We start from the raw sequence: 24074 nt of genomic DNA on the forward strand, positions 1-24074 counted from the left end.
GCTTGTAAAAATAGGTATTTTGTCTAAGAGAGTGTATTAATATGAAATTCATAGCAATACTTTCTGCAATGTGAAGGAGCAGCTCTTGGAAAGTTAATCGTTATGCGTTTCTGAAAATGTCTTCCAAGGAAAGTAACTTTTATATATTTCTATATCTGCAGTGTACCAAACCCCATCAACAAAAGACATTCGGTATTAACTACGTTCCATTAGCAGCTGCTCTGCACCGCGCATGTGCAATAGATAAAACTGGAAAGACATCACCCACATAATACTATTTTGCTCAGGAGAATCACCCTACAGATACGCACCCTATTGACAAAACCTGAAAATAGGCCAAAGCAACGTAGTCTACGTTCTGATGACCAGGATTTGCCAGTCGTATTAAGTGGTGACTTTGTCCGTGTTGTCAAGTCTCTTCACACAGTTGTTATTTAATTACTAAACAGTGGTTCTTTACTCAGTTAATCGGAAGTAAGCAAAATGTCTCACTCCATAACAGTAACACGTACAACAACCACTGCCGCTTCCTCTTCTGCTGTTGTTGTTCATGTCGGCTACGTTCGTACGCTGCCTGGAGTTCTGCAGCTTCTGGAGACAGTAAGTCTGATGTATCTTACTGCTTTTATCCTTTCACATCAAAGTTGATTTTACTTCATTTCGCTTTAAGATATCGCAAGGGCTTAACTTTACATTAGCAGTTAATACATTACCTGAAAAAACATGTTTTTCTTAAGTTTTTCGCATCTCTTCTGATATAGTTAACATGTGCACGTGAAACTAAATATTCACTTTAGATTTAACTATGAACTGTTAACTGTGGTGATAGACTTCCCAGCACAACACGAAGTTGGCGTTTGCACCTTATATGTGTAATGTTTGTGTCGTTCGCACTGCGGCGTCATCTTGGGGTGTTGTTTTTCAAAAACATTTTGTGGACAATTCATTAAGCCACCGTTAAAGTTATAATTATGTGCCTTAAAATATCGAAGTATTTGATATGTCATGACATGTAGAGGTGACATTTAATAATAAATGTAATTGTACCTAAAAACAACGCTATCTTCGATCTACAGAATCGTCTGCTGCCTACCACGCCCTAGTCACGTGATACTTTGTAACCAATCAATAAGCACTGTAGGTAAACCCATCGCTGTTGACATAAGTAATATTTCTCCTATTGATTCATCATGTGTTTGTTAATACATATTGTGGTTGTTATGTTTTGGTGTGACATCAGACAAATACTTTCGTTATTTTAGTGATAGTTTAATAATAAATTTTCCAATTATTAGTTACTAACAGTAAACAAGTATCCCAAACACTCACAAGCACACATGTGTACGTGTGTGTGTGTGTGTGTGTGTATATAGGTAACAAAAAGTTAGTTTCCCACCAATTTTTTTAGTTTACAAAATCGATATTTTCAGGAAAATTGATTGAACATTGCATGACTTATTAAGATGTTGGAAACCTTGTTGCATCATAATTTGATTTCATTTTATGTTGTATTTATGAAAAAGATAAAAACAAAATATTTTTGTTTCTTGTACTCATATTTCATCAGCTTTTGGACTTAGGATTGTTTGTTATTTTCTGTTTTGATGTAGTAATGAAACTCTCATAATGAGGGCCGTAGTTACCAGCAACAGGTATTAAGCAAGTCTGCATAAGAATATAATAAACTGGAAATATTTTGGCGATGACGTTTGTTACGTAATGTGTAATAAACTATTACTTTTTTCCATAATTTAAAAATCACAAGGCCTTAGATATTTTTGTTTTAACTGGCGAATGACTCTGCCTGATTTCTCATTAATATCACTTAGCACTATGTTTAAAAAGGCGTTTTTAAGTATACGCTACTTCTATGAAGTCTTGGACTTATAAAATAACAAAAAATATAATTGTAGGGGGAGCTACAAAACGCCTTTTAGTCATTCAAAAATTGTTTGAGACGATCTAAGTTTTAGTCTGGAAGTGAACCTTTCAATTCCGAAGTTACTTTTTATGAGTGAGGGTATAATCTAAAAATAGAAGCTTGTTGAGTCCCAGAATTTCTCAGGACATAAAGAGAAACGCACTTTAAAATATACTACTTTTTTTTAAAACTTCCATGGTGGATGGTTTATATATTAGGTGTGGCACTGAAAGACTTAACACGAGAGGAAGTTTCTGTGACAACAGAAGTGAACTTGTCATGAATTATTAAAATAAAAATGGGCGTGAAAAGGTTAAGTTAAAAAGAAAAACTAACGTCAGCTATGAATTGCTTGCAAAAAGACAGATAAAAACGAGAGTTTTAAACCTTGTAAATAATGAAAATTGTTTTGTTCAACGCCATTATTCTGTAGTAGGCCACGATTAACACCAGATGAAATAAAAATTATTGTGAAATTAGTACGTGACCTGTTTCTTAAGGAGAACGAACGTGTTTATTTTCTGTGAACGAGTTATCTGTGCTCTGCTCAGAGCGGGTGTCGAAACCTAATTTCTAAAGTGATAAACCTTCAAACGTTTTGCTGAGGCAGAGGAGAAGTTAGAAAGAAAGTCTTTTTTTTTTCAATACTCGGTTTATTTTAATTAAAAATAATCTGAGTAACAATTATTTAGTCTTGTAGATTGCTACTGTAGAAACATAGTTTTACCAACTAATTGAATAAATATAAAAAGTACTTTTCAACCTTTTTGTATTAAATAACATTTCATTTTTTTAACTATTCATATTCGTATTTAAGCAGTACAGGTTGAGTCAGTTATCTTTTATAATATAGCATGAAAAAAACACTCAGTTATATTATATACACATACATACATATATGCCGACGAAGCCTTTCATCCAAATAAGGGCTTAAGGCCGACTGGGATTTGAAAGACATGATAGTGGTCTAGATACAATATATATTTGTCCTATCTTATTCTATCGCTGTACGATTTGGTAAAAGAATAATGTTAAGTCTAGTCTACATTCCCCGTCGCACCAAACATGCTGGCCCTTTCAGCCGTGGGGAGTTATAATGTGACGGTCAGCCCTACTATTCGTTGGTAAAAGAGTAGCCCAAAAGTTGGCGGTGGTTAATGATGACTATCTGCCTCCCATCTAGTCTTATACTGCTAAATTAGGGATGGCTAGCACAGATAGCTCTCGTGTAGCTTTGCGCGAAATTCAAAACAAACAAACAAACTCGTCTACATAATAATAAATATAACAAGTTATCTTTTTATTTTTAAAGGTTTCTACTTGATTACTCTGACAGGAGTTTGTTTGTTACTAAACGCAGAGTTAAACAATGGACTTTCTGTACTGTGAATTTCACGAGCATAGAAACCCAGCTGTTAGCGATGTCAGCCTTCAGACATAAAGCGAGAGGCAACTTTTAGGCATAAGTTCACAAATAACGTTTCAACAGAACTTTGTCGCTAATGGTACTAAGCATACATTACAAATAAGGTTACCTGTTCAATTCCACGGTTAATCTGTCAAGTAATTGAAAAAACGCGATACTATCATTGAACACTTAACCATGTTCTCAATACTCTATTGACCACACAATTGTAACGTACACCCCTGTAACACATACCACTTTGTCGATTATAACACTATAATGTATATTCTAGATATTGCATTATTATCATATTTAGAAGCTCCCTTTATCAAACAGCTGAATTAATATATAAAACATATAGCTTGCAACAATATCAGTTTTTCTGATGAACGACTATTATAGCGTGGACTAGATTAATTAAGTGAATTGCAATCATCAGTTTGACTTAAGTCGTTTAAAAAGCAAATTTTAGGGTAGGATTAATAACATAATACCATTTATCTTATCTCTAATAACGAATGTTTTTATGTTTATTGAATTAACTTTGTATCATTTACAAGAACTGGCGAACTCGCAGGCTTGTGTTCTTCCTTGAGGTGGAAACACAGCGGTCATTACACACGGTAGTGTGTCGTGCAGCCAAAACAACTTGCAGGACACACTATGCATTATTAAAAGAAGGTCCTCCGGTGGAACTGTGGTAAGTCTTCGAATTTACAACGCTAAATTTAGAAGCTCGATTCCCCACGGTGGACACAGCAGGTAGTTCGATGAGGCTTTACAATAAGAAACACACACACACGCAGTCATAAACAGAAGTGGTAGTTTTGCAGTTTTTCATTCTCTGTAGCTGAGGCCTTGGTAGTTCAAACTATCACATGTTTTCAGTAGATGTGATATACTGGTCTCTTATTGCGGTTGATAACAAGAAAATGTTAATATAGTTTTCATGGTGTTACTATAAACTATAAAGGAAGTTATTAACACTTTTACAGAGAAAAACTACCAGCATATATTTTAAAGAATCTGTTTGATTCTGTAAAGTATAGGTCTATTCCAAATAATAGGATTGCAATCCTAAAGCTAATATCCAGTTTTATTTCCTTACTTGCTGTGGTTTTTTGATAGGTATTATCAAAAAGTCATGATATATAATCAAAACCTTTAGTTACATAAAAAAAAAGACACGGCCTAAAAAGCAATGAGTCTCTCTCTCTCGTTGTTTGGGTATTTAGATACCCAGGAGGGTCAGGTGCACTTAACCTCTTCCTCCAAGGATTGCGTATGGGACTTAAAGGATTGAAATCAAAATTAGCAGCTAAACTGGTAGCTATGCTTACAGCATTAATAAGAATGTAGAACAAATATTCATTCATTAGTTCGCTGGGCCTTGTTTTTTGTTTTATTCACCATCATTCCCCAAGTTGAACAAAACACGTGGCTTGACTAATATTTACTGTAAAATTCTTATTAATGCTGTCAGTTTGGCCTTCTGTTTTGATTTATTTTCTCCAATTAAGTTAAACACTGTATCTTTTTGTGTCCTCATTTTCTGTTACACCTAAAGTGTTTTTCATTAGAGAGAAATAACATCTCGACTCCTACTGTGTCGACCCCACTGGAACAGTGTTATATCTACAGATTCACACCGCTAGAAATCGGGTTTCGACACTCGTAGTTGGCAAAGCATAGAGAGTCAATGTGCATAATTCCAAACAAACCAAACCTGTTGTATTCTGGTCGCGCTTATAAGCAAAAGGCCTAGTCAGAACTGGACATAACAGATATTGTGTGGTTGAGAATTATTACTTTTTTCTATGCTTTCACTCATGAATTATTACCTTCTCAATATCACAGTGATATGTCTGCAGACTTATAACGCTAGAAATCAGTTTTAGATACCTGTGGTGTGCGGAGCACAGATAGCCCATTGTGTGGCTTTGTGTTTGATTTTAAGGCCTGGCATGGCCTAGCGCGTAAGGCGTGCGACTCGTAATCCGAGGGTCGCGGGTTCGCGCCCGCGTCGCGCCAAACATGCTCGCCCTTCCAGCCGTGGGGGCGTTATAATGTGACGGTCAATCCTACTATTCGTTGGTAAAAGAGTAGCCCAAGAGTTGGCGGTGGGTGGTGATGACTAGCTGCCTTCCATCTAGTCTTACACTGCTAAATTAGGGACGGCTAGCACAGATAGCCCTCGAGTAGCTTTGTGCGAAATTCCAAAATTAACTAACTAACTGTGTTTGATTTCAAACAAACGAAAAATAAGTTCTTATAATTATCACACAGCCTAGACCCCAGTACAAAAATATATTTCCTTCAAATTCTGGTTGCAAGAAAATATCCATGATGTAAATGTCAGTAATCAATTTGGTTTTAAAATAAACAATATTATGAAACAGTCACTATAAGACGTGTGTAATGAAACAGTTGCTACTAAACGAAGACAAAACGTGTGGTGCAAGGAAACGATCATTATAGGCTGAAGAAAAGACGTATGGTGCAATGTTTGTTTGTTTTCGAATTTCGCGCAAGTCTACACGAGGGCTGTCTGTGCTAGCCGTCCCTAATTTAGCAGTGTAATACTAGAGGGAAAGCAGCTAGTCATCACCACCCACCGCCAACTCTTGGGCTACTCTTTCACCAGAGATTAATTGGACTGACTGTCACATTATACCGCCCTCACGGCTGAAAGGGCGAGCATGTTTGGTGTGAGAAAGATTCGAACCCGCGACCCTTGGATTACGAGTCGAGCGCCTTAACCACCTGGCCATGCTGGGCCGCAGAAAATCGTGACCCCATTGCAAATCTACATGCACAAAGTACAAAAATTTCGCACATCGCATAATAAAAATTTTCCGGTATCATACATATAAGCAAGAGTTTCACTATTGTATGATACGTTCCCCCTTGGTGGCTCAGTGGTAAGCTTGAGGGCTTATAATATAACAGTAAAATTCTGAGTTCGATCCCTGCGATGGGCACTGTTTCAAATTCCAAAGATATATTATACAAAAAGTAGTTTGGAAGATGAAAACATTTATAGAAGAAAAGTAAGAATCAGAAAAACGATACAATATGAAAGTTACATTATTAAAAGTAGTTTTTCAGTCAGGCTTGATAATTACGGTTTTTTTTAACACGAGACTTTTAATGATAGGGGATGTACAATTGTCTTTATTTTTATTTGCTTAACTATTTTAACGCCAGTTAAGACGACCGTCTTCCAAATCTCATTACGTTATAAGAAAGACAAAAAATGCTGTACATATGTTAAAAATGCAAGTGAGAACAACTCACAAAGAACACGTAAACATTTTATCATTACACTATATTTTAATGTGTCAAAGCCTGCGTGAAGACTTAAAACAATAATGGAGATTTACCAAAAGTAGTTTTAACTACAAACGAACGTATAAACCTAATAATTACATCTTAGGTCTATTGCAGTAATAGTGGAATTTATTTAAAATATTCTTACATTGATAAATTGATGTTGTATGGTAACATGACTTCAAAGCAACCTTACTTTGTAATTAGGTTTGTAGGTAGTAAAAGTAGCACGAAGACGATGAAATTCTAGAGAAATCACGTGAATTTGTTTCAGTCGATTACAAGTAAAAAAAAATCCACACGTTTTATGAAATGTCATTCAGGTTTCCTACTAAAAAAGTCCAGTTCTTTTCACGCATTGCGTAAACAAACCATAATTTAAAGGTATTTAAATGTTTCACAAAATAAATTGTAGAGGGCGCAAAACAAAACCTATAAAATATCTGACCTAATTGGTATGCTTCTTTGTGTATATACTTTGTAAGGTGAAATTGAAAGTTTTATGTACAAGGAGCAGAGTAGATGTAGTAAAGCGCTTTTAGTAGGTGTTATAAAGCCATGACGTCGTCGGTAAAGGTCTAACCATAAGAAGTGTTTAAGATATGAACTAATTCGATAGATTGTTTGTTTTTTGGAATTTCGCACAAAGCAACTCGAGGGCTATCTGTGCTAGCCGTCCCTAATTTAGCAGTGTAAAACTAGAGGGAAGGCAGCTAGTCATCACCACCCACCGCCAACTCTTGGGCTACTCTTTTATGTGTATCTATAAAACACTGAAATTCATGTACTGAACATTTCATAAACCAGGGTATTCTATTGGAATAAGTATGTTTGATTTGTTTTCAATTTCGCACAAAGCTAAATGAGGTCTATCTGCGAAAGCCATCCCTAATTTAGCAGAGAAAGACTAGAGGAAAGGCAACTAGTCAACAACAGCCAACTCTTGGGTTACTATTTTACCAACGGATAGTAGGATGTATCTTCATTTTATAACGTCTGAAAGGGCGAGCATGTTCCGTGAAGGGGTTTTGAACCCGACCCTCAGATTGCGAATCGAGCGCTTTGGCCACCAGGACATGCCATAGGACATCAGTTCCAAGAATCCATATAAGATAGGAATATTACTAAGTATGGAGCAATAGCTAATATCTGGTTATCAAGTATGACCTATCTGTGATAATAAAATGTTGATTTCAGTTGATGCAAATTAATTTGAGAAATTGTGTGTTGAATGGTGTCACCACAAACATCTGACTTATTTCGCTTTGTACCTTATCGGATAACAGTGGTATAACTATGAATGTGTTATATTAATACAGTTATGAATATTCAAACCATTATCACGTGACAACCACAGCCGATATAAATTTGCGGTGTAAGAGAATGTATTAGAAGTACGTTTTGACATCATTTAGCATTTCGTAAGTAGTAGTGTGATGGCACAGAAGATTTATCACTTTTGAGAAGGCTAAGGAATAGTCCTTAATAGTCCTTTCCGATAAAATATATTCAACACTTAGGTCCTAAAGATTTATTCAGATGGGATTTAGAAATTCCAAGTCCTTGTGCTTGATTACAATAAAAAATAAAATAATATGAGTCAATTTGGTTTTTCAGGATCATCCGGAAAAAGACTTGCAACAAGTCGTACCCGATTTGTGATACGGAGTCTTGTAACGGATGATGATAACATCTACAAAGTTCCAAGGTAAAAGCTGTCCACTTGCTCCAAGTAACAGTAAACAACTGATCAAGAAAAATTTTTTTCTCTGGAAAAACGACACAAGTCATGTGTACACAGGTTGCTTCCATGACATATTCATGAAAAGATGACCAACTATAGAAAACTGTACGAACAAGGAGAAAATGGCAGTACGTTATGACACTCAACAAAACATATATTTGGTCCAACCATAAGTAAATCATACTGTAGTAATATAATACATTTTTTAAGAACCTTTGGAGTCTGTTACTTTCGGATTTCAAGATATAGGTGTCAGTTTATCTTCCATGGCTCCAGGCAGAGGACAAGTTATATGTGACTTCAACAATAATTTATGACTCATATTATTAGGGCCCGGCATGGCCAGGTGGGTTAAGGCGTTAGACTCGTTATCTGAGGATCGTTGGTTCGAATCCCAATCGCACTAAACATGCTCGCCCTTTCAGTCGTGGGGGCGTTATAATGTTAATGGGAGTGTTATAATGTTATAATACTGTTTGTTCTTGACATCAAGTAGTTTATTTTAATTTGATCTAACATAAAGGGTTGAAAGAATAAAGCTCTTTGATATACACACACACACATGTGTTACTTTCAATCTCAGGAATCTGTGATTGACCAAAAGAAATTAGTATTTCTCAACTTGAGTATTTCAAAAATATGAAAGATTCAAATAAAATGTTATTTCGGTGTCTACTCAAATTATTTTACTCAAACTGCGAAACTTAGAATACCAAATAGGCAAAGAACAGAATAGAAAATAAACAAACGAGACAACTGGTTAGGTCTTTGTATAAAACGATTGTAATTCATGAACTGTAGTTACTTCGAGCACACTTTTGCAGCAACACGTAACTGACGCTAAATTTCAGTCGGATAAAGTGCCCTGTTCGTGAAATATCTGTTTATTTTGAGGAAATGACCGTGTCCTGAAACTCAGCATAAGATATATTAACATCATTTTTTATTTAATAAAAGCAAACAGATTCAACCTAATCATACACAGAATAAATAAGAGAACTAAGATGAACGTATTTCAATCGTACAGATCTCCGTGTAGTACACAGTCTATGTTGCACTCACCAAAGCTGATTCGATAATTCCATTCTTGCCACTAGATGGTGGGAATTAATTTCAACTGTACATTCTTGTATTTCAGTTTTTACTTTGCAATTATAAGTGTTATATATCACACTCTTTTATTCTTAGATAACTCTCTTTAACTTAGTTTAGGGTAACAGAGATATGATACTAATAACTGTATTTGTTTCTATTTGAATATAGATCTTAGGAGCTGTCTGTCTGGGATTAATTGGATACTATGGAAGTCATACTGCTGGTGTCTTTGGAAATCGTTCACAACGAAAGATCGATGGATTCGCCTCAGGTTCTGAAGAAGTTGCCCTCTTTCTCACTTCCTTTGGGTTTCTTGTCACCACCTTCCTCCTGTTGGTCTCCAGTTTTGCGTCCTTTGCAACTTCTTCCTTCCTCCCTAAAACCCTTTTCGTAAGAACTGATGTTTTGATTTCGAATGTTTTTTATTTATATTCAGGCTTAACTTTTATTTTTCATTCCTTATACATTATTTATTAAATGCATTTTCGTGCTGCACATTTAACGAGTTTAGTTTTGTTTTTGTTTCATCAATTATGATATTTGTGATAGTTCATTTAAACATAGTCCAAAGTCTAATACAGTTACATTTCACTTGTCGTTTAAAGACTGTTTATACTCTAGTTTCTCGATATATATGTACACACACCTTCCTGGAATTTTAATTTCATAACGGTCATTTGCTTTAGAATTTATTCAATATTCATGTCTACTACGAACTATTTCACATGGCAATTAGAACTGTTAATTAATTTCTAAAAACAGTTTACCTTTTTTAATATAAAAAGAAGGCTTCTACGATAGGTAGAAACCTAGAAACCTGGATGCGTTAAAACTTCTCAACATTTCAAATCTTAGATTGAGCACTTCGAAATTCGTGATGTTATGTTTAGATACAGCAAAAAAAGTTCAGCCTATAGTTACTGATGTGTAACAGACGAGGGTATGGACCCCTCAGAATTTTAATCCTTTTATAAACCATTTATAAACCAAATTACTTGTGGCTTCAATAATACTTTGGTTACAGGCCCCAATAATATATTTGTTTGTTCGTTTTTTGAATTTCGCGCAAAGCTACACCAGGGCTATATGCGCTAGCCGTCCCTAATTTAGAAGTGTGAGACTAGATGGAAGGCAGCTAGTCATCACCACCCATTGCCAACTCTTGGGCTACTTTTTTACTAACGAATAGTTGAATTGACCGTCACATTATAATGCCCCTACGGCTAAAAGGGCGAATATGTTGGGTGCGACGGGGATTCGAGCCCGCAACCCTCAGATTACGAGTCGAACGCCTTAACCCATCTGGCCATGCCGGGCCCCAATAATATGAGTCACACAAATTATTGTTGAGATCACACATATATGTACCCATGAAATGCACGATTTCACCCAATTGCTTTTATAAGGAACTGGACAATTTCTTACAATGAACAGACAAACACAAACATCTAGTTAACATATGGATTCCCAGTACTAACAAACGATATAAAAGAAAGTTGGTAATTTGAGGATTCAAATCATCGTGTAAAAGTTTTTGCTTATTAAGGATTGTAAAGTCTTTGTGTAGATCATATATCTGTATGATTATATTTCGACCTTCTAACTTGTGGTTGTAAAGTCTCCGTCTACATCATATTTCTCTATGATTATATTTCGACCTCCTAACTTGTGGTTGTAAAGCCTCCATCTAGATCAGTGGTTCCCAACCAAGGGTGCTCGTACCCCTTGGGGGTGCGAGATAACATTTCAGTTTTTTTTTTGTTTATATTAAGGGTAGTGTCCTATATATTCAAAAATTACGTTCGATTTTTATTTCTTATTTTTCTTATTACAGACGTAGCTTTTTACCTTGTTACGATAAACTATCGTTTCTACCGTCACCGGCGCAGACCGAAATATTAATGTACAACTGTAAACAAACAACACACGAAACGTAAACATGACCTAAATATTCGGCACAACTAATCAGGTTACATTCATGAACGACGTCTTAAAGTGTCTATTATTTATTTATGTTATGTATTCATGTGATTGTGACTCGAGAAACTTCCAGAAGTATCCAGAATTAATCGATGACGTCATGTGACGTATATTCGATAATGTTCTAGAAAGTTTCGCAGAGTATATAAACCCATGCGTGATGCTATGGTAGTCAGTGCATTATTGATTCTGTGTTCGTGCAAAAAAAAATTTCATTATGTCAAAGAAAAGGAAATGGAATGATGATTATGTGAAGTTTGGTTTCACTTCCATCGAAACAACTGAGGATCTGCAAAACCCCAGTGCATTCTTTGTGACGTTGTCCTTTCAAACGCAAATTTGAAGCCATCTAAGCTGCAGGAACACTTCAACAACGGCATAGTGGAGCAGCTGTTGCAGGCCATGATGTTGAATCGTTGAAAGGTAGAAGAGTCCGCTTTGATTCTCGAGCAACCGTTCCAAAATTAGGTTTTATATCTGCTGACAAACCACTGCTGATGGCTTCATACCACGTGACGTATAAAGTAGCCAAATCAAAGACGCCCCATACAATTGCAGAAGAGGTGATAAAACCGTGTGCATTAGAAATGGCAACAAAAATTGTTCTGGGAAAAGAAGCCTCAAACAAGCTTAAATTAGTGCTGTTATCAAATAATGTTATTCAAAACCGAATTGGTGATTTGAGTTCGGACATTTTGGACCAAGCTATCGCAAATATCAGGGCTAGTCCCTTGAAAACGTCTCTCCAGTTGGACGAAACAACTGATGTTGCAAATTGCAGTCAACTCATCGCACTAGTGAGGTATGTCCATGATGGTGCCATAATGTAAGATTTCCTGTTCTGTGAAGATCTGAAAACAACCACAGAAGGGAAAGATGTCTTCCAGTGTGTAAAGGACTTCTTTGTTCTTTTGTTCTTTTGAATTAAGCACAAAGCTACACAATGGGCTATCTGTGCTCTGCCCACCACGGGTATCGAATCCCGGTTTTTAACGTTGTAAGTCCGCAGACATACCGCTGAGCCACTGGGGGGGGGGCATGTGAAGGACTTCTTTGCAAAATATGATTTAGATATCCAAATTATTGGTTCTGTGTGTACCTACCGACGGTGCCCCTGCTATGCTAGGAAATAAATCTGGATTTTTTGCACTGATGAAACAAGAGATTCCATACTTGCAAGGTGCTCACTGTTTTCTTCATCGACATGCTTTGGCATCAAAAACATTGCCTCCAAAGTTGAAAAAGTTCCTTGACACTTCTGTGAAGACCATCAACTGGATTAGGGATCGCGCTCTAAACCACCGCCTCTTCAAGTCGCTTTGTGAAGATTTTGGAAGTGAGCATTCAGTTTTGCTTTTCCACACAGAAGTCCGCTCGCTGTCACGTGGGAGAGCTTTAACGCGCTTCTTTGAACTGCGAGAAGAAGTCAAAACTTTTCTGAAGGAACGTGACTATGATCTGCCCGGAGAAATAGAATCACAAGAATTCAACCAAATGCTAGCCTATTTGAGTGATATTTTCACTCGTATGAATAACCTGAGTGTATCTCTTCAAGGGAAAAACATAAACATATTGGAATGTTGCGAAAAGTTAAATGCTTTCAAAGAAAAGTTACATCTTTAGTGTTGATGAGTTAAAAGAGGGAATCTTTCAAATTTTCCATCACATAAAGAAATGGTAGGTGAGGATGAGTCCCTAATTCCATGTGTGTGTGAAGAAATTGTGGATCATTTGGAAATACTATCAAAGTCATTTGATGGATATTTTGGAGGAGAACTAGAAACTTCTGAAGAATGGATTATGAAACCATACTCCTTCAATTTGGATAATATGTCGGATAATGAAAAACTGAAGGAAGATCTCATTGAACTGCGCACAAATCGAGTTCTTGAAATGCAGTTTGAAAGCAAAACTTTGGAACAATATTGGTGTTCGGCAATGGACATGTTTCCAAGACTTTGTGAAAAAGCACTAAATGTGCTCATCCCATTCGCGACGACATACTAATGCGAGTTTGGATTTAGTGCCCTTTTGTCAATCAAGACAAAATCTAAAAATCGCTTGTGTGCACAGGCAAACTTGTGGATTGCTATCAGTAACAAAGTGCCACGCTTTGAAAAACTCGCAAGAAATAAACAGGAACAAAAGAGTCATTAAATTTAAATTGGCTTATGAACATTTGAACACTTCAAATTTAAAGAAATTTCATTTCATGCACGGATGAAAGTTTATTTTTTTGTGGGCCATGTAAGGTTTATGCAACTTTTAGTTTGTTGTAATATTTTTTCTTTTCCAAATGTTTCGTTTTTGTCTATATATCATTAAAAACTAATTATAAAAATTTGTTTTGGCCACCTTCACCTTTATTCTTAAATAAATAATTACTGTGAGGGTGCGAGAACATATTAACATTTTTTAGGGGTGCGGGCCATAAAAAAGGTTGGGAACCACTGGTCTAGATATTTCTCTATGATTATATTTCTACCTCCTAACTTGTGGTTGTAAAGTCTCCGTCTAGATCATATTTCTGTATGATTATATTTCGACCTCCTAATTTGTGGCTGTAAAGTCTTGGTTTAAATCATATTTCTGTATAATTATATTTCGACCTTCTAACTTGTGGTTGTAAAGTCTCTGTCTATATCATATTTCTGTATGATTATATTTCTACCTTCGAACTTGTGGTTGTAAAGTCTCTATCTAGATCATATTTCTGTATGATTATATTTCTACCTTCGAACTTGTGGTTGTAAAGTCTCTATCTAGATCATATTTCTCTATGATTATATTTCGACCTTCTAACTTGTGGTTGTAAAGTATCTGTCTAGATCATATTTCTCTATGATTATATTTCGACCTTCTAACTTGTGGCTGTAAAGTCTCGGTCTGAATCATATTTCTGTATGATTATGTTTCGACCTTCTAACTTGTGGCTGTAAAGTCTCGGTCTGAATCATATTTCTGTATGATTATGTTTCGACCTTCTAACTTGTGGCTGTAAAGTCTCGGTCTAAATCATATTTCTGTATGATTATGTTTCGACCTTCTAACTTGTGGTTGAAAAGTCTCTGTCTATATCATATATCTGGCCTACTTGTGGTTTGGTGTGCTTCATAGATAGCTTGTTTTTGTTGTTATTTGAAGTAAAGAACAAAGTTATGAAATGGACTATATGTGTTTTGCCCACCACGGGTATCAAAACCCAGTTTCTAGCGTTGAACCATAGATAATAATATAAACCAAAATTATTTAATATAAGCATCAAAACTTAACTCATACAAGTTTCTGGTTTTACCTCTGTTTGTTCTAATGGAAATAATTCGACTTGTATATTTTATTTATATTATGGATGGGACAAATATTACGGATTAGGATATTATTGGATTGGACAGCAGATGTGACAAAAATGCTGAACACTTGTACAGGCCTGAGCTACCGTTTCATTATAGTTAGGCATTAAATTAATTTCTTCGTTGTTTTTTGTTAAATAATTCAATAACGACCTATGTTGGAATATCTAGTTCCGCTAGAATGAGCAGTCTCACTGCAGGCCCTGTAAGTCCGACTTGGCCAGGTGGTTAAGGCACTTGTCTCGCAATCTTAGGGTCATGGGTTCGAATGCCCGTCACACCAAACATGCTGGCCCTTTCAGCCGTGGGGGGATTATAATGTTTCGGTCAATCTCACTATTTGTTGATAAAAGAGTAACCCAAGAGTTAGTGATGGGTGGTGATGACTAGCTGTCTTCCTTCAAGTGTTACACTGCTAAATTAGGGGTGGCTAGCGCAGATATTCCTCGTGTAGTTTTGCGCGAAATTCAAAAACAAATAAACAAGTATGACCTTTAGAAAAATATATCAGTGTTTGTATGTGATATTGCTTTCCTCATCAGTTGTTGTTTGGATTGTGCTTGTCGTTGCTGTTGCTGCCTATATCGTGACCACCTGATACATACAATAGTATTGTTTGTTTCTGAATTTCGCGCAAAGCTACACGAAGGCTATTTGCCCTAGCCGTCACTAATTTTGCAGTGTAAGACTAGAGGGAAGGCAGCTAGTCATCACTACCCACCGCCAAAGGAATAGTGGGATTGACCGTCACATTATAATGCCCCCACGACTGAAAGGGCGAGCATGTTTGGTGCGACGGGGATTCGAACCCGCGACCCTCAGATTACGAGTCGAACGGCTTAACCCACCTGGCCATATTCCTTAGAGGAACTTTCGTTTTAGAACCAGGTTTCTGGCCGTTTCAAAGCTTTAAACTATGTTATTGTAATAATACTTTTTCTTCTTATAAACAATACTTGCAATTATATTGTATGCAGATTTATCACAAAATATTTAATCCAGCGATGTCGGTTGAACGATTGACAAACCAAAGTGAAAATAATTTTGTTTTGCCAAAATCATAATATATAATATAATATATTCTTTACTGTAAAAATAACTTTTTCAAGCATCATGAACTGGCGTGGCGTGTGTATTTTTTTACGTTATTTTTCTTTCTTTCACAAAATAACGTATTACAGTTAATACATTGACAGGGCTGGATTTGGTAACTAAATATTGCAGTTATTGCTTTGGTAGCTTTGAATTGTGGTGACATAATGTTCCAGTTAAGGCACTGTAAGGTTTGGGTTTTGTTGTATAAAAATTGCAGTTAATAATTTAGAATGTTTAAATCTTTGAGACAGCGGTAAGGCTTAAGAATTTGCAATACTTCAATCCAGGGTTTGATTTCCCGTGGTAGACACATCAGGTATACAATTGTGACTTTGTTATAAAACAAACAAGGCTACATTTTGCAGTTACTGCATTGGAAGGTGTGAGTTTTGGTGAATTAATATTGCAACCAACCGTTATTTGTGACTCTTATCTCGGTATGTATGAATATGGCGGAAACCTGAGAACATGTTGCCACCTGCAGGCCAACTACTAACAAATAATTTTAAAAATTATTTACACTGTCACATGTCAGCATTTCAAACGAAAAATGCGTTATTACCACACGTAACTGAGTTGCTTTGCGTCATTTTGTGTCACGTGAGCGTGTGAGGATGTCTTAATTTCATGAAACATGAAAAAAGCCTGACTAATGAGTCTGTATACTATCATTACACCGAGGTGTGGGAAGCAAGTTAAAAGTTGGAGAGAACAAAGTTTATTTCACCGAGCGAAGCAAGGGAAGGTGTGCCACAGATGTGATTAATAGATAAAAACAAAGATCGAGATGTCAGATGTCATTGCTCACTTTTAAAGTTGACAAATTGCCATAGAAGGGTAATTTCACGTTAAACGTATATGCCTGGCATCATTTTAACCCGATGTTAATAATCTTCCATATCTATTAAGATATAAAACATAAAAAAAGAAAAGAAAATCAACTGGTTTATGAATTATATTAAGGAGCTAGTTTAAAAAAAAAATTGATCACAGTTTTAACCCTTAAAACTCGATGGTAAGTTTAAAGGCTTGCAATGCTTAAAACCTGGTCTCAATATCCCTGGTGGGCACTACACAAATAGTCTATTGGTTAGTATTGCGCTTAACAACAAACAAACGAACAAAACCATAGTTTACAATATAGAAATTTGTCAGATGTCGCTAGATCTTTATTAATAATGTACTGCAAGGATGTAATCTGGGGCTCACCAACATAATATCTCATACTGTGAGAGTTCTGTGTTTCATGGTGGCGAAAATTGAATTTATTCCTAGTAATTTTGTCTTCTAAAAACTTGGTAACATTATAATTTTTCTTTATAAGCAGTGAAAGTATTTTGTATAAAAATTACCTCATTTTTACATCAGAATTTAGTAAGTGACTTCAGAATATATAAAGTTTGCGAGCATACCACCAATTATTGTATTTAATATATTCAGTATCATAGAAAATTATTTAACTGTGTCTTAATGTTTATCTTACACACGATGTTTTAGTAGTGATACTAAAGACACCTATTAATATAGGGATAACCGGCTGCTTGAAATTGTGCAAAGTATCAGAGCTGCAAGTTATCTAAAAATAATAAAAACTAGATATCGTCATTTCAAAGCACAGTGATTAATATTCCCCATTGTTTATATTAAAACGTTAACTACTTTGCTGATGATATGTCCAAATTTATTCCTTTTGCCGCAGTTATCACACGATGTAATGACTGAAATACTCATGAAATTCAACCCTTCATAAGTAATATATAATATACTTGTCATGGTTATTAGCCTAAACGATTACATAATCATTATTTATTCTTTAAATACTAGTGTTAGTGTTCAGCATAAATTTACTCTGCCTTCTTTAACACTAATGACCAGGTTTCGAACCTCAGTTTTCTTGTTTGTTTGCTTGTTTTGAATTTCGCGTAAAGCTACTTAAGGGCTATCTGCGCTATCCATTCCTAATTTAGCAGTGTAAGACTAGAGGGAAATCAGCTAGTCATCACCCTCCACCGCCAACTCTTGGGCTACTCTTTTACCAATGAATAGTGGAATTGACCGTCACATTATAACGCCCTCACGGCTGAAAGGGCGAGTATATTTGGTGCGACGGGGATTGGAACCCGTGACGCTCAGATTACGAGTCGATTGTCTTAACACACCTGGTCCTGCCGGGCCCTCAGTTTTCTTAATGGAAGTTTATTGCGTTACCAATAAGGTGGATGTAGAAAGATTCTTTTATCTTTAAATTGAATCCAAATAAGCACAATGGCAAAACATAAAGAAATAAAAGTAAATGACAAAAAATCTTTAATTAAAGTCAGAAACGATGGGTGAACATGATATATTTAGGTTTTTTTTCCGAATTTTTTGACAGTCTTGTTAACTGGATGTTCAAAATCTTAAATATTCACTAACCCTTTCGACATATTCAACATTTAAGTAAGGTGTCAACTGCTGTAGGATAGTTCAGTATGAAATGTTCAATAACAATTGTAAGCCCACGTTACCAAGGGCTAAGTGGTAAGTCCAGGACATGGTCCATAGCAAGGTCAGGAAACAAACTGTTACATGAAAGAGATTATAAAAACAAAAAAGCTCTATTAGTTCAGTGGCACAGTTGTATGTCTGCAGATTTACAACACTAGAAACAGGATTTCGATACCCGTGGTGTGCAGAGCACAGATAGCCCATTGGGTAACTTTGCTCTTAATTTCAAAACAAGCAAGCACTTTTTTTAACAATAACTATAATCGTCCGTAACAATCAAAATACAGATGAGATTCAAAATGGCAGTTTTTCGTACCTAACGATCCCCTAGTCGACGCTCACGATTTGCGACGTATAACAGATTGTGAGTGAAAAAAGAAAAAAGTTTTTCCTATTATTGTCATATTTTAATTTTTTTTAGGATCCTTTATTAGTGTTTGACGGATTTATTTTACTGTTCATTAACGCGATGCAATTCCAGATCTACTGATCACGAAGCGATCTTGTTTCTTGCAGGAACTTCTGTACCACCTGTTCGCTTTCATGTTCTACCTGGGTTCCAGTGTTGCTTTGTTAGTGGTTGTATCCCGCCGTAATGAGCGAGCCTACTACGTCGAATTCGGCTATGAGGGTAAAATGTCTGCCTCTGTAAGTCCCCTTTAATTGACCTTATCATTAGTAAATTTGTTGCCCAGAAAAAAGTTGTTTCTAATATCACAGGCCTGCTAATTTAAACTTCATAAAAGTTGTTTTCGTTTCAGCAAAGGATTTTGCGTAATTCAGTTATGCAGGTTTCGAAAATAATGCTCGTTTTTTTTCTATCACGTAGTGATGTTTTCCAAACTGAAAAGGGAGAAAAACTATTACTTAGATCAAACTGTTATTTCATTTACCACAGTTTATTATTATGTTTGGATTCTAGGACATCGATAAGACTCACGTCGCGATTGGTCTAGAGAAATCTATAACCGGTGGTTGTCAACATTTTAAACCTAACAAAATGTGGCAAGATTTCAATAAAAATGGTTCACTTATGTAAAAGTTCATACGAGGTTTCATGGGAAATCTGTATGTGATAGAGAAAAAAAAAAAAAAAGTGGATATCATTTTCGGATTCAGAAAACAGGAATTACTGAAGCCCAAGTAAAAATTAAGAGACAATAAAACTATCCCAGGCCTGTGTATTCATTGAAAACTAAACGACTTGCGAACCACGCCTGTTTAAACGTTTTCCAATTTTATCTATGTCATTGTAAGTATTGTAACGTAATAGGAAATAAATGATTTATTTATATTTTTTCTTGTTCGATATTTAAATATTTTGATTGGAATGTCTAATCTAAAGTTTTGTGGTATATAATTTTCTTATACGTTTTAAGTTGTTATTTTACAGACCAACTGTGAACATTCATAAAATAAAATTAAGATACTAATACTTTGGAGTACAATCGTACAGTAGTGTGGTTTTACTTACCAGTATATGTCTTCTTAAGGTCTGTCATGTGATGCTACTTCTGCTTCCGTTGTTTCATACTCTTTCTGTAAGGATCAAACGATCGAGGTCGTAGTATATTTAGGTTTATTTTTCTCTCTAAGGTCATTGGCCTGGTGAATAGCTTCCTCTACCTCGTCAGCGCCATTTTTTCTTTCCGCTCATACAGACACGTGTGAGAGGGTAACGATGGAAACGCCTTGGATACAAAGTCTGGAATTCGAGAAATATTTGATGAATTACTGTCGTATTCTACCACTCGTATCTTTTTTCGACGTATTCGTGTGTGTATTTTATATATATATTATTATTATTATTGTCCTGTGGAGAAAAAAATTGAAGAAACTTTGTAATTCAATGAAATTACAGTCGTATACATCATAATTTTGGATATTCTTCTAGAATACAATTTTTGAAAATACAGTATTTTCCATGTTTTTCTTTTTAGTTATGTCAACTATATACGACCAAATTATCGATTCTATGAGTTAACAGATACTTCACATATATATATTTCCCAGCAGCTTTCATACTCGGCCAAGTTATCGATTTTGTAATTACAGGTATGTGAAATATCTATCTATCTTCCTCAGAAGTCAGTGTTGATGCTTAACGTCGAAAATTTATAATACTCGTCCTTTTAACTTTCTACTGTAACATCATAATAATATTCTATTATATATATAGTACGTGGTCGACCTCCTTCTCAGAAAGAAATGAAGAAAAAAATTAATATCCATTTCAAAGTGGGTAATAATTACTTCATCTAAACAAAACTAAAAAAATATAATTTATTTCCCTCCTCTTAAAGTTCATAATAACATTTCCCCTTCTTTCCGCCTTCGTCCCTCAGTGGCATAGTGGTTTGTCTGTGGACTTACCATACTAAAATCCTGGTTTCGATCCCGTGATAGGCAGAGCACAAGTAGCTCATTGTGCATCTTTTCGCTAAACTACAAACATATCGTTCTGTTTTGTTTTTTTTACAAAAAAGTTGTTATTCGCTAATTTTCTGGCAGATTTAGAAAACCACTTGTTTTGATGTTCAAGGATTTTGTTTTTTAAATAATATTTATCAACAGAATTAGTACTTATTTAGACGATAAAGAGTGTACAAATGAGCCACACGAGAATCTCTGTTTTGAAAAATGCTTTGTGACAGAATAAAAACTAAGTGAACCAACGTTTTAAAACGTTATCAACAATAAGATTTTTAGTACTAGTAAGCAAGCCACCTATTTGTAATGTAGTGTAGGAATACACTTTGTTCCCATTTTTTTCCAGATAATGATAATAGTAGTTGTGAGATTTGGGAATTTTTTAAATACATTGGTTATAAAGTGTTCAGAAGTGATGAAAAAGTATTAAATATTTAAAACAAATATAACTGTATTCATTAACATTTATGCTATCATTTTATAAATGTCCAAACTAGTGCTTTTTGCAGAATTGCAATACTGGGTTGCAACATGTTTACTCCTAGCCTGTCCAGAATATTTTGTTAAGAGTATTTGAGATGTTATTTATGCATTGTATGCCTAAGATATTTTTATACTTTTGGTAATAAATTGTTACTGATCAACCATTTTTATAGTACTGCAACTTAAAGTTTTTATATTCAAATTTACTGAGTTATTACTTTGACATGCACAAATAACAGACTACAAACAATGTATTTTAAACTTTTAACAAGGCATATTTAATCTATTTGATTAATTTTAAATGTTCTCTGATGCAAAATGTTCAAAAAATCTCTTGAAATTGTTCATTTGTCTATTTTTATACTCATATTCAATAGAGTACTTCAAAACATCTGCTTTAGACCCTCATACAGCTATAGTTTGGTTACATCTTTCAGAAAACCCATAATGTTTCTAGTTCTGTTCAGTTCATCAGAAGACCTACACCATCTTTTAATTCTGTAATTATTTCACAATTTGTTTTCTGGGGCTTCCAAATATCCCACAGTTTCTTTGTTTCTTCTTATATATCAGGAAGATGCTTAATAATTTTGTTTTTTTTCAACTTACAATATAATTTTGTATTGTTTATTGGTCTTTTGGATGATCAGAAAATTTAAACTATCTTTTGGCATTCCAGATGCTCAGAAGCTCTTACAATTTGCAAGTTACCCATATAAAGTTATATAAAATAATGTTTAGTTTTTCCAGTTAATTGAATAATATCAATTTTTGGTCATTCAGTCTTTCAAAAAAGTTTGATATTAGTTATTGGATGTTCAATCTGCCAAAAGTGTTTGATGTTAAGCCTTATCCATTCAGGTTATTTATGATATTAGACATTAATTATGAAAGTGATATTTACTTATATTGATTCAGTTCACCAAAACAATTTTGGTATAAAAGTGTAGTAATTCAGTCCATCAAAGAACTTTGGAGAAAAGTGGAATAGTTTAGTCCATCAGAGAATTTTAGTGTAAAATTTTACAAATTCAATCCATCAAAGTACTGTGGTAGAAACTATACTTTCATAGCTTTACCAAAATGTCTTTTATTATATTTTTTTTATTCATTGAGATAGAAATTTATTGCAGCAAAAAGTCAGAGATTGTATTTTAACAACAACTGAAGAATAACATAAAGTGGTGATGTTTTTACTGAAGTAATATGTTCTGAAAACCAAATAAAATGCCATATCCTTACAATAATAAATAAAACTTGAATGATTTCTAAGAACGATTAAGTAAACAAATTTTGAAAACATGATAACCTACACATAATTCCCTTTTTATGATCAGTTTTATCTGTAGCTACTTGTATATCAGAATTGTGTACATAATTGTAGATGACTCAGTTTACAGCTTTAGTCGTTGTTGTCTTCGATGTTTTGTGCTGTTGGAACTTTATTACAGAACTTACACGATACTGGTACGATGTTTAGGTGCACAAGGTAGCTTAAAAGTCACTGAGCACCAGGATATAATAAATTATTATTCATTTGAAATAAAACTATAATATTTAAAATATATACATTTGTAAACTGAAAATAATTGTTTGGAGAAACCTTTCAAGCAGCCTGATTGTAACAACAATGCCTTGTAGAAATCAGTAACATAGTCTTCCAGTAAAGTATTTCTTTGATAGATAAGGAACACTTTAAGCCAATTAAAAAAACGAAATTAACTCACCACATTATTAAATACCCCCCAGTTTCCGAGTGACATTACTAACCATTTTGAACAATTGCAAATAGAGATGTTTTAGTTTTGAATTGAATCAGTTAGACAGTGACTTTTAAACAACCTTGTGGAAGTATTTTTAGTTTAGAGAGTTTAAAGTTATATAAACTAGTGTATTTGTTGCAATCAGTTTTGAAGTTGGTCTAAAGATGTTTACAAAATTCTTGCAGCTGAAATATTGCTTAGAGAAGTATGAATTTTTAATTGAATGAATCAGTTACAACTGTTAGATGTTGACTTTTAAACAACCTTGTAGAAATATTTCCTGTTTAGAAAGTGCTGTTCAAATTATATGAACTAGTGTTTTTGTTGCAAATAACTGGAAGGTTGGTCTAAAGATGTTTTTGAGATGGTTGCAGATAAAATATTTACTTACATAATCAAAACACTAATCATGTTCTGTGTAAATAATATTACACACGTCAAAAAATAGATAGCTATCTTCAGCCTTGTTCTTATATTAGGCTTAGTGTTAAGAAAACAAATATTAAATAAAACGTGCAAAATCCTAACATTTCCTGTAGACCATTTACTTTTGCCTTGTTACAACCAATCTCAAGAACAAACCCAGAAACAAAGTACTTAAGAATAGAAGAAAAAAAATGTTTTGGAATATCATTCGTATACAGAACAAAACAGAAACAAAGTAGTTAAGAATAGAAGAAAAAAAATGTTTTGGAATATCATTCCTACATAGAACAAAACAGAAATAAAGTAGTTAAGAATAGAAGAAAAAAAATGTTTTGGAATGTCATTCCTACATAGAACAAAACAGAAGCAAAGTAGTTAACAATAAAAGAAAAAAATGTTTAGGAATATCATTCCTTCATAGAACAAAACAGAAACAAAGTAGTTCAGAATAGAAGAAAAAAAATGTTTTGGAATATCATTCCAACATAGAACAAAACAGAAACAAAGTAGTTCAGAATAGAAGAAAAAAATGTTTTGAAATATCATTCCAACATAGAACAAAACA

At 34.6% G+C, this 24074-nt stretch overlaps 1 protein-coding gene across 1 annotated transcript; it reads left to right on the forward strand.

Annotated features, from left to right (window-relative positions):
* Positions 1–267: 267 nt before the first annotated feature.
* LOC143250886 (uncharacterized) lies at positions 268–23610 on the forward strand. Its single transcript, XM_076502042.1, has 4 exons — positions 268–600; positions 9664–9885; positions 18924–19055; positions 20004–23610. The coding sequence occupies exons 1-4, from the start codon at positions 484–486 to the stop codon at positions 20076–20078; spliced, it is 546 nt and encodes a 181-aa protein (XP_076358157.1). The 5' UTR covers positions 268–483; the 3' UTR covers positions 20079–23610.
* Positions 23611–24074: the final 464 nt, after the last annotated feature.

The sequence above is a fragment of the Tachypleus tridentatus genome, chromosome 5, assembly GCF_004210375.1.
Source record: "Tachypleus tridentatus isolate NWPU-2018 chromosome 5, ASM421037v1, whole genome shotgun sequence".
Lineage (NCBI taxonomy): Eukaryota > Metazoa > Arthropoda > Merostomata > Xiphosura > Limulidae > Tachypleus > Tachypleus tridentatus.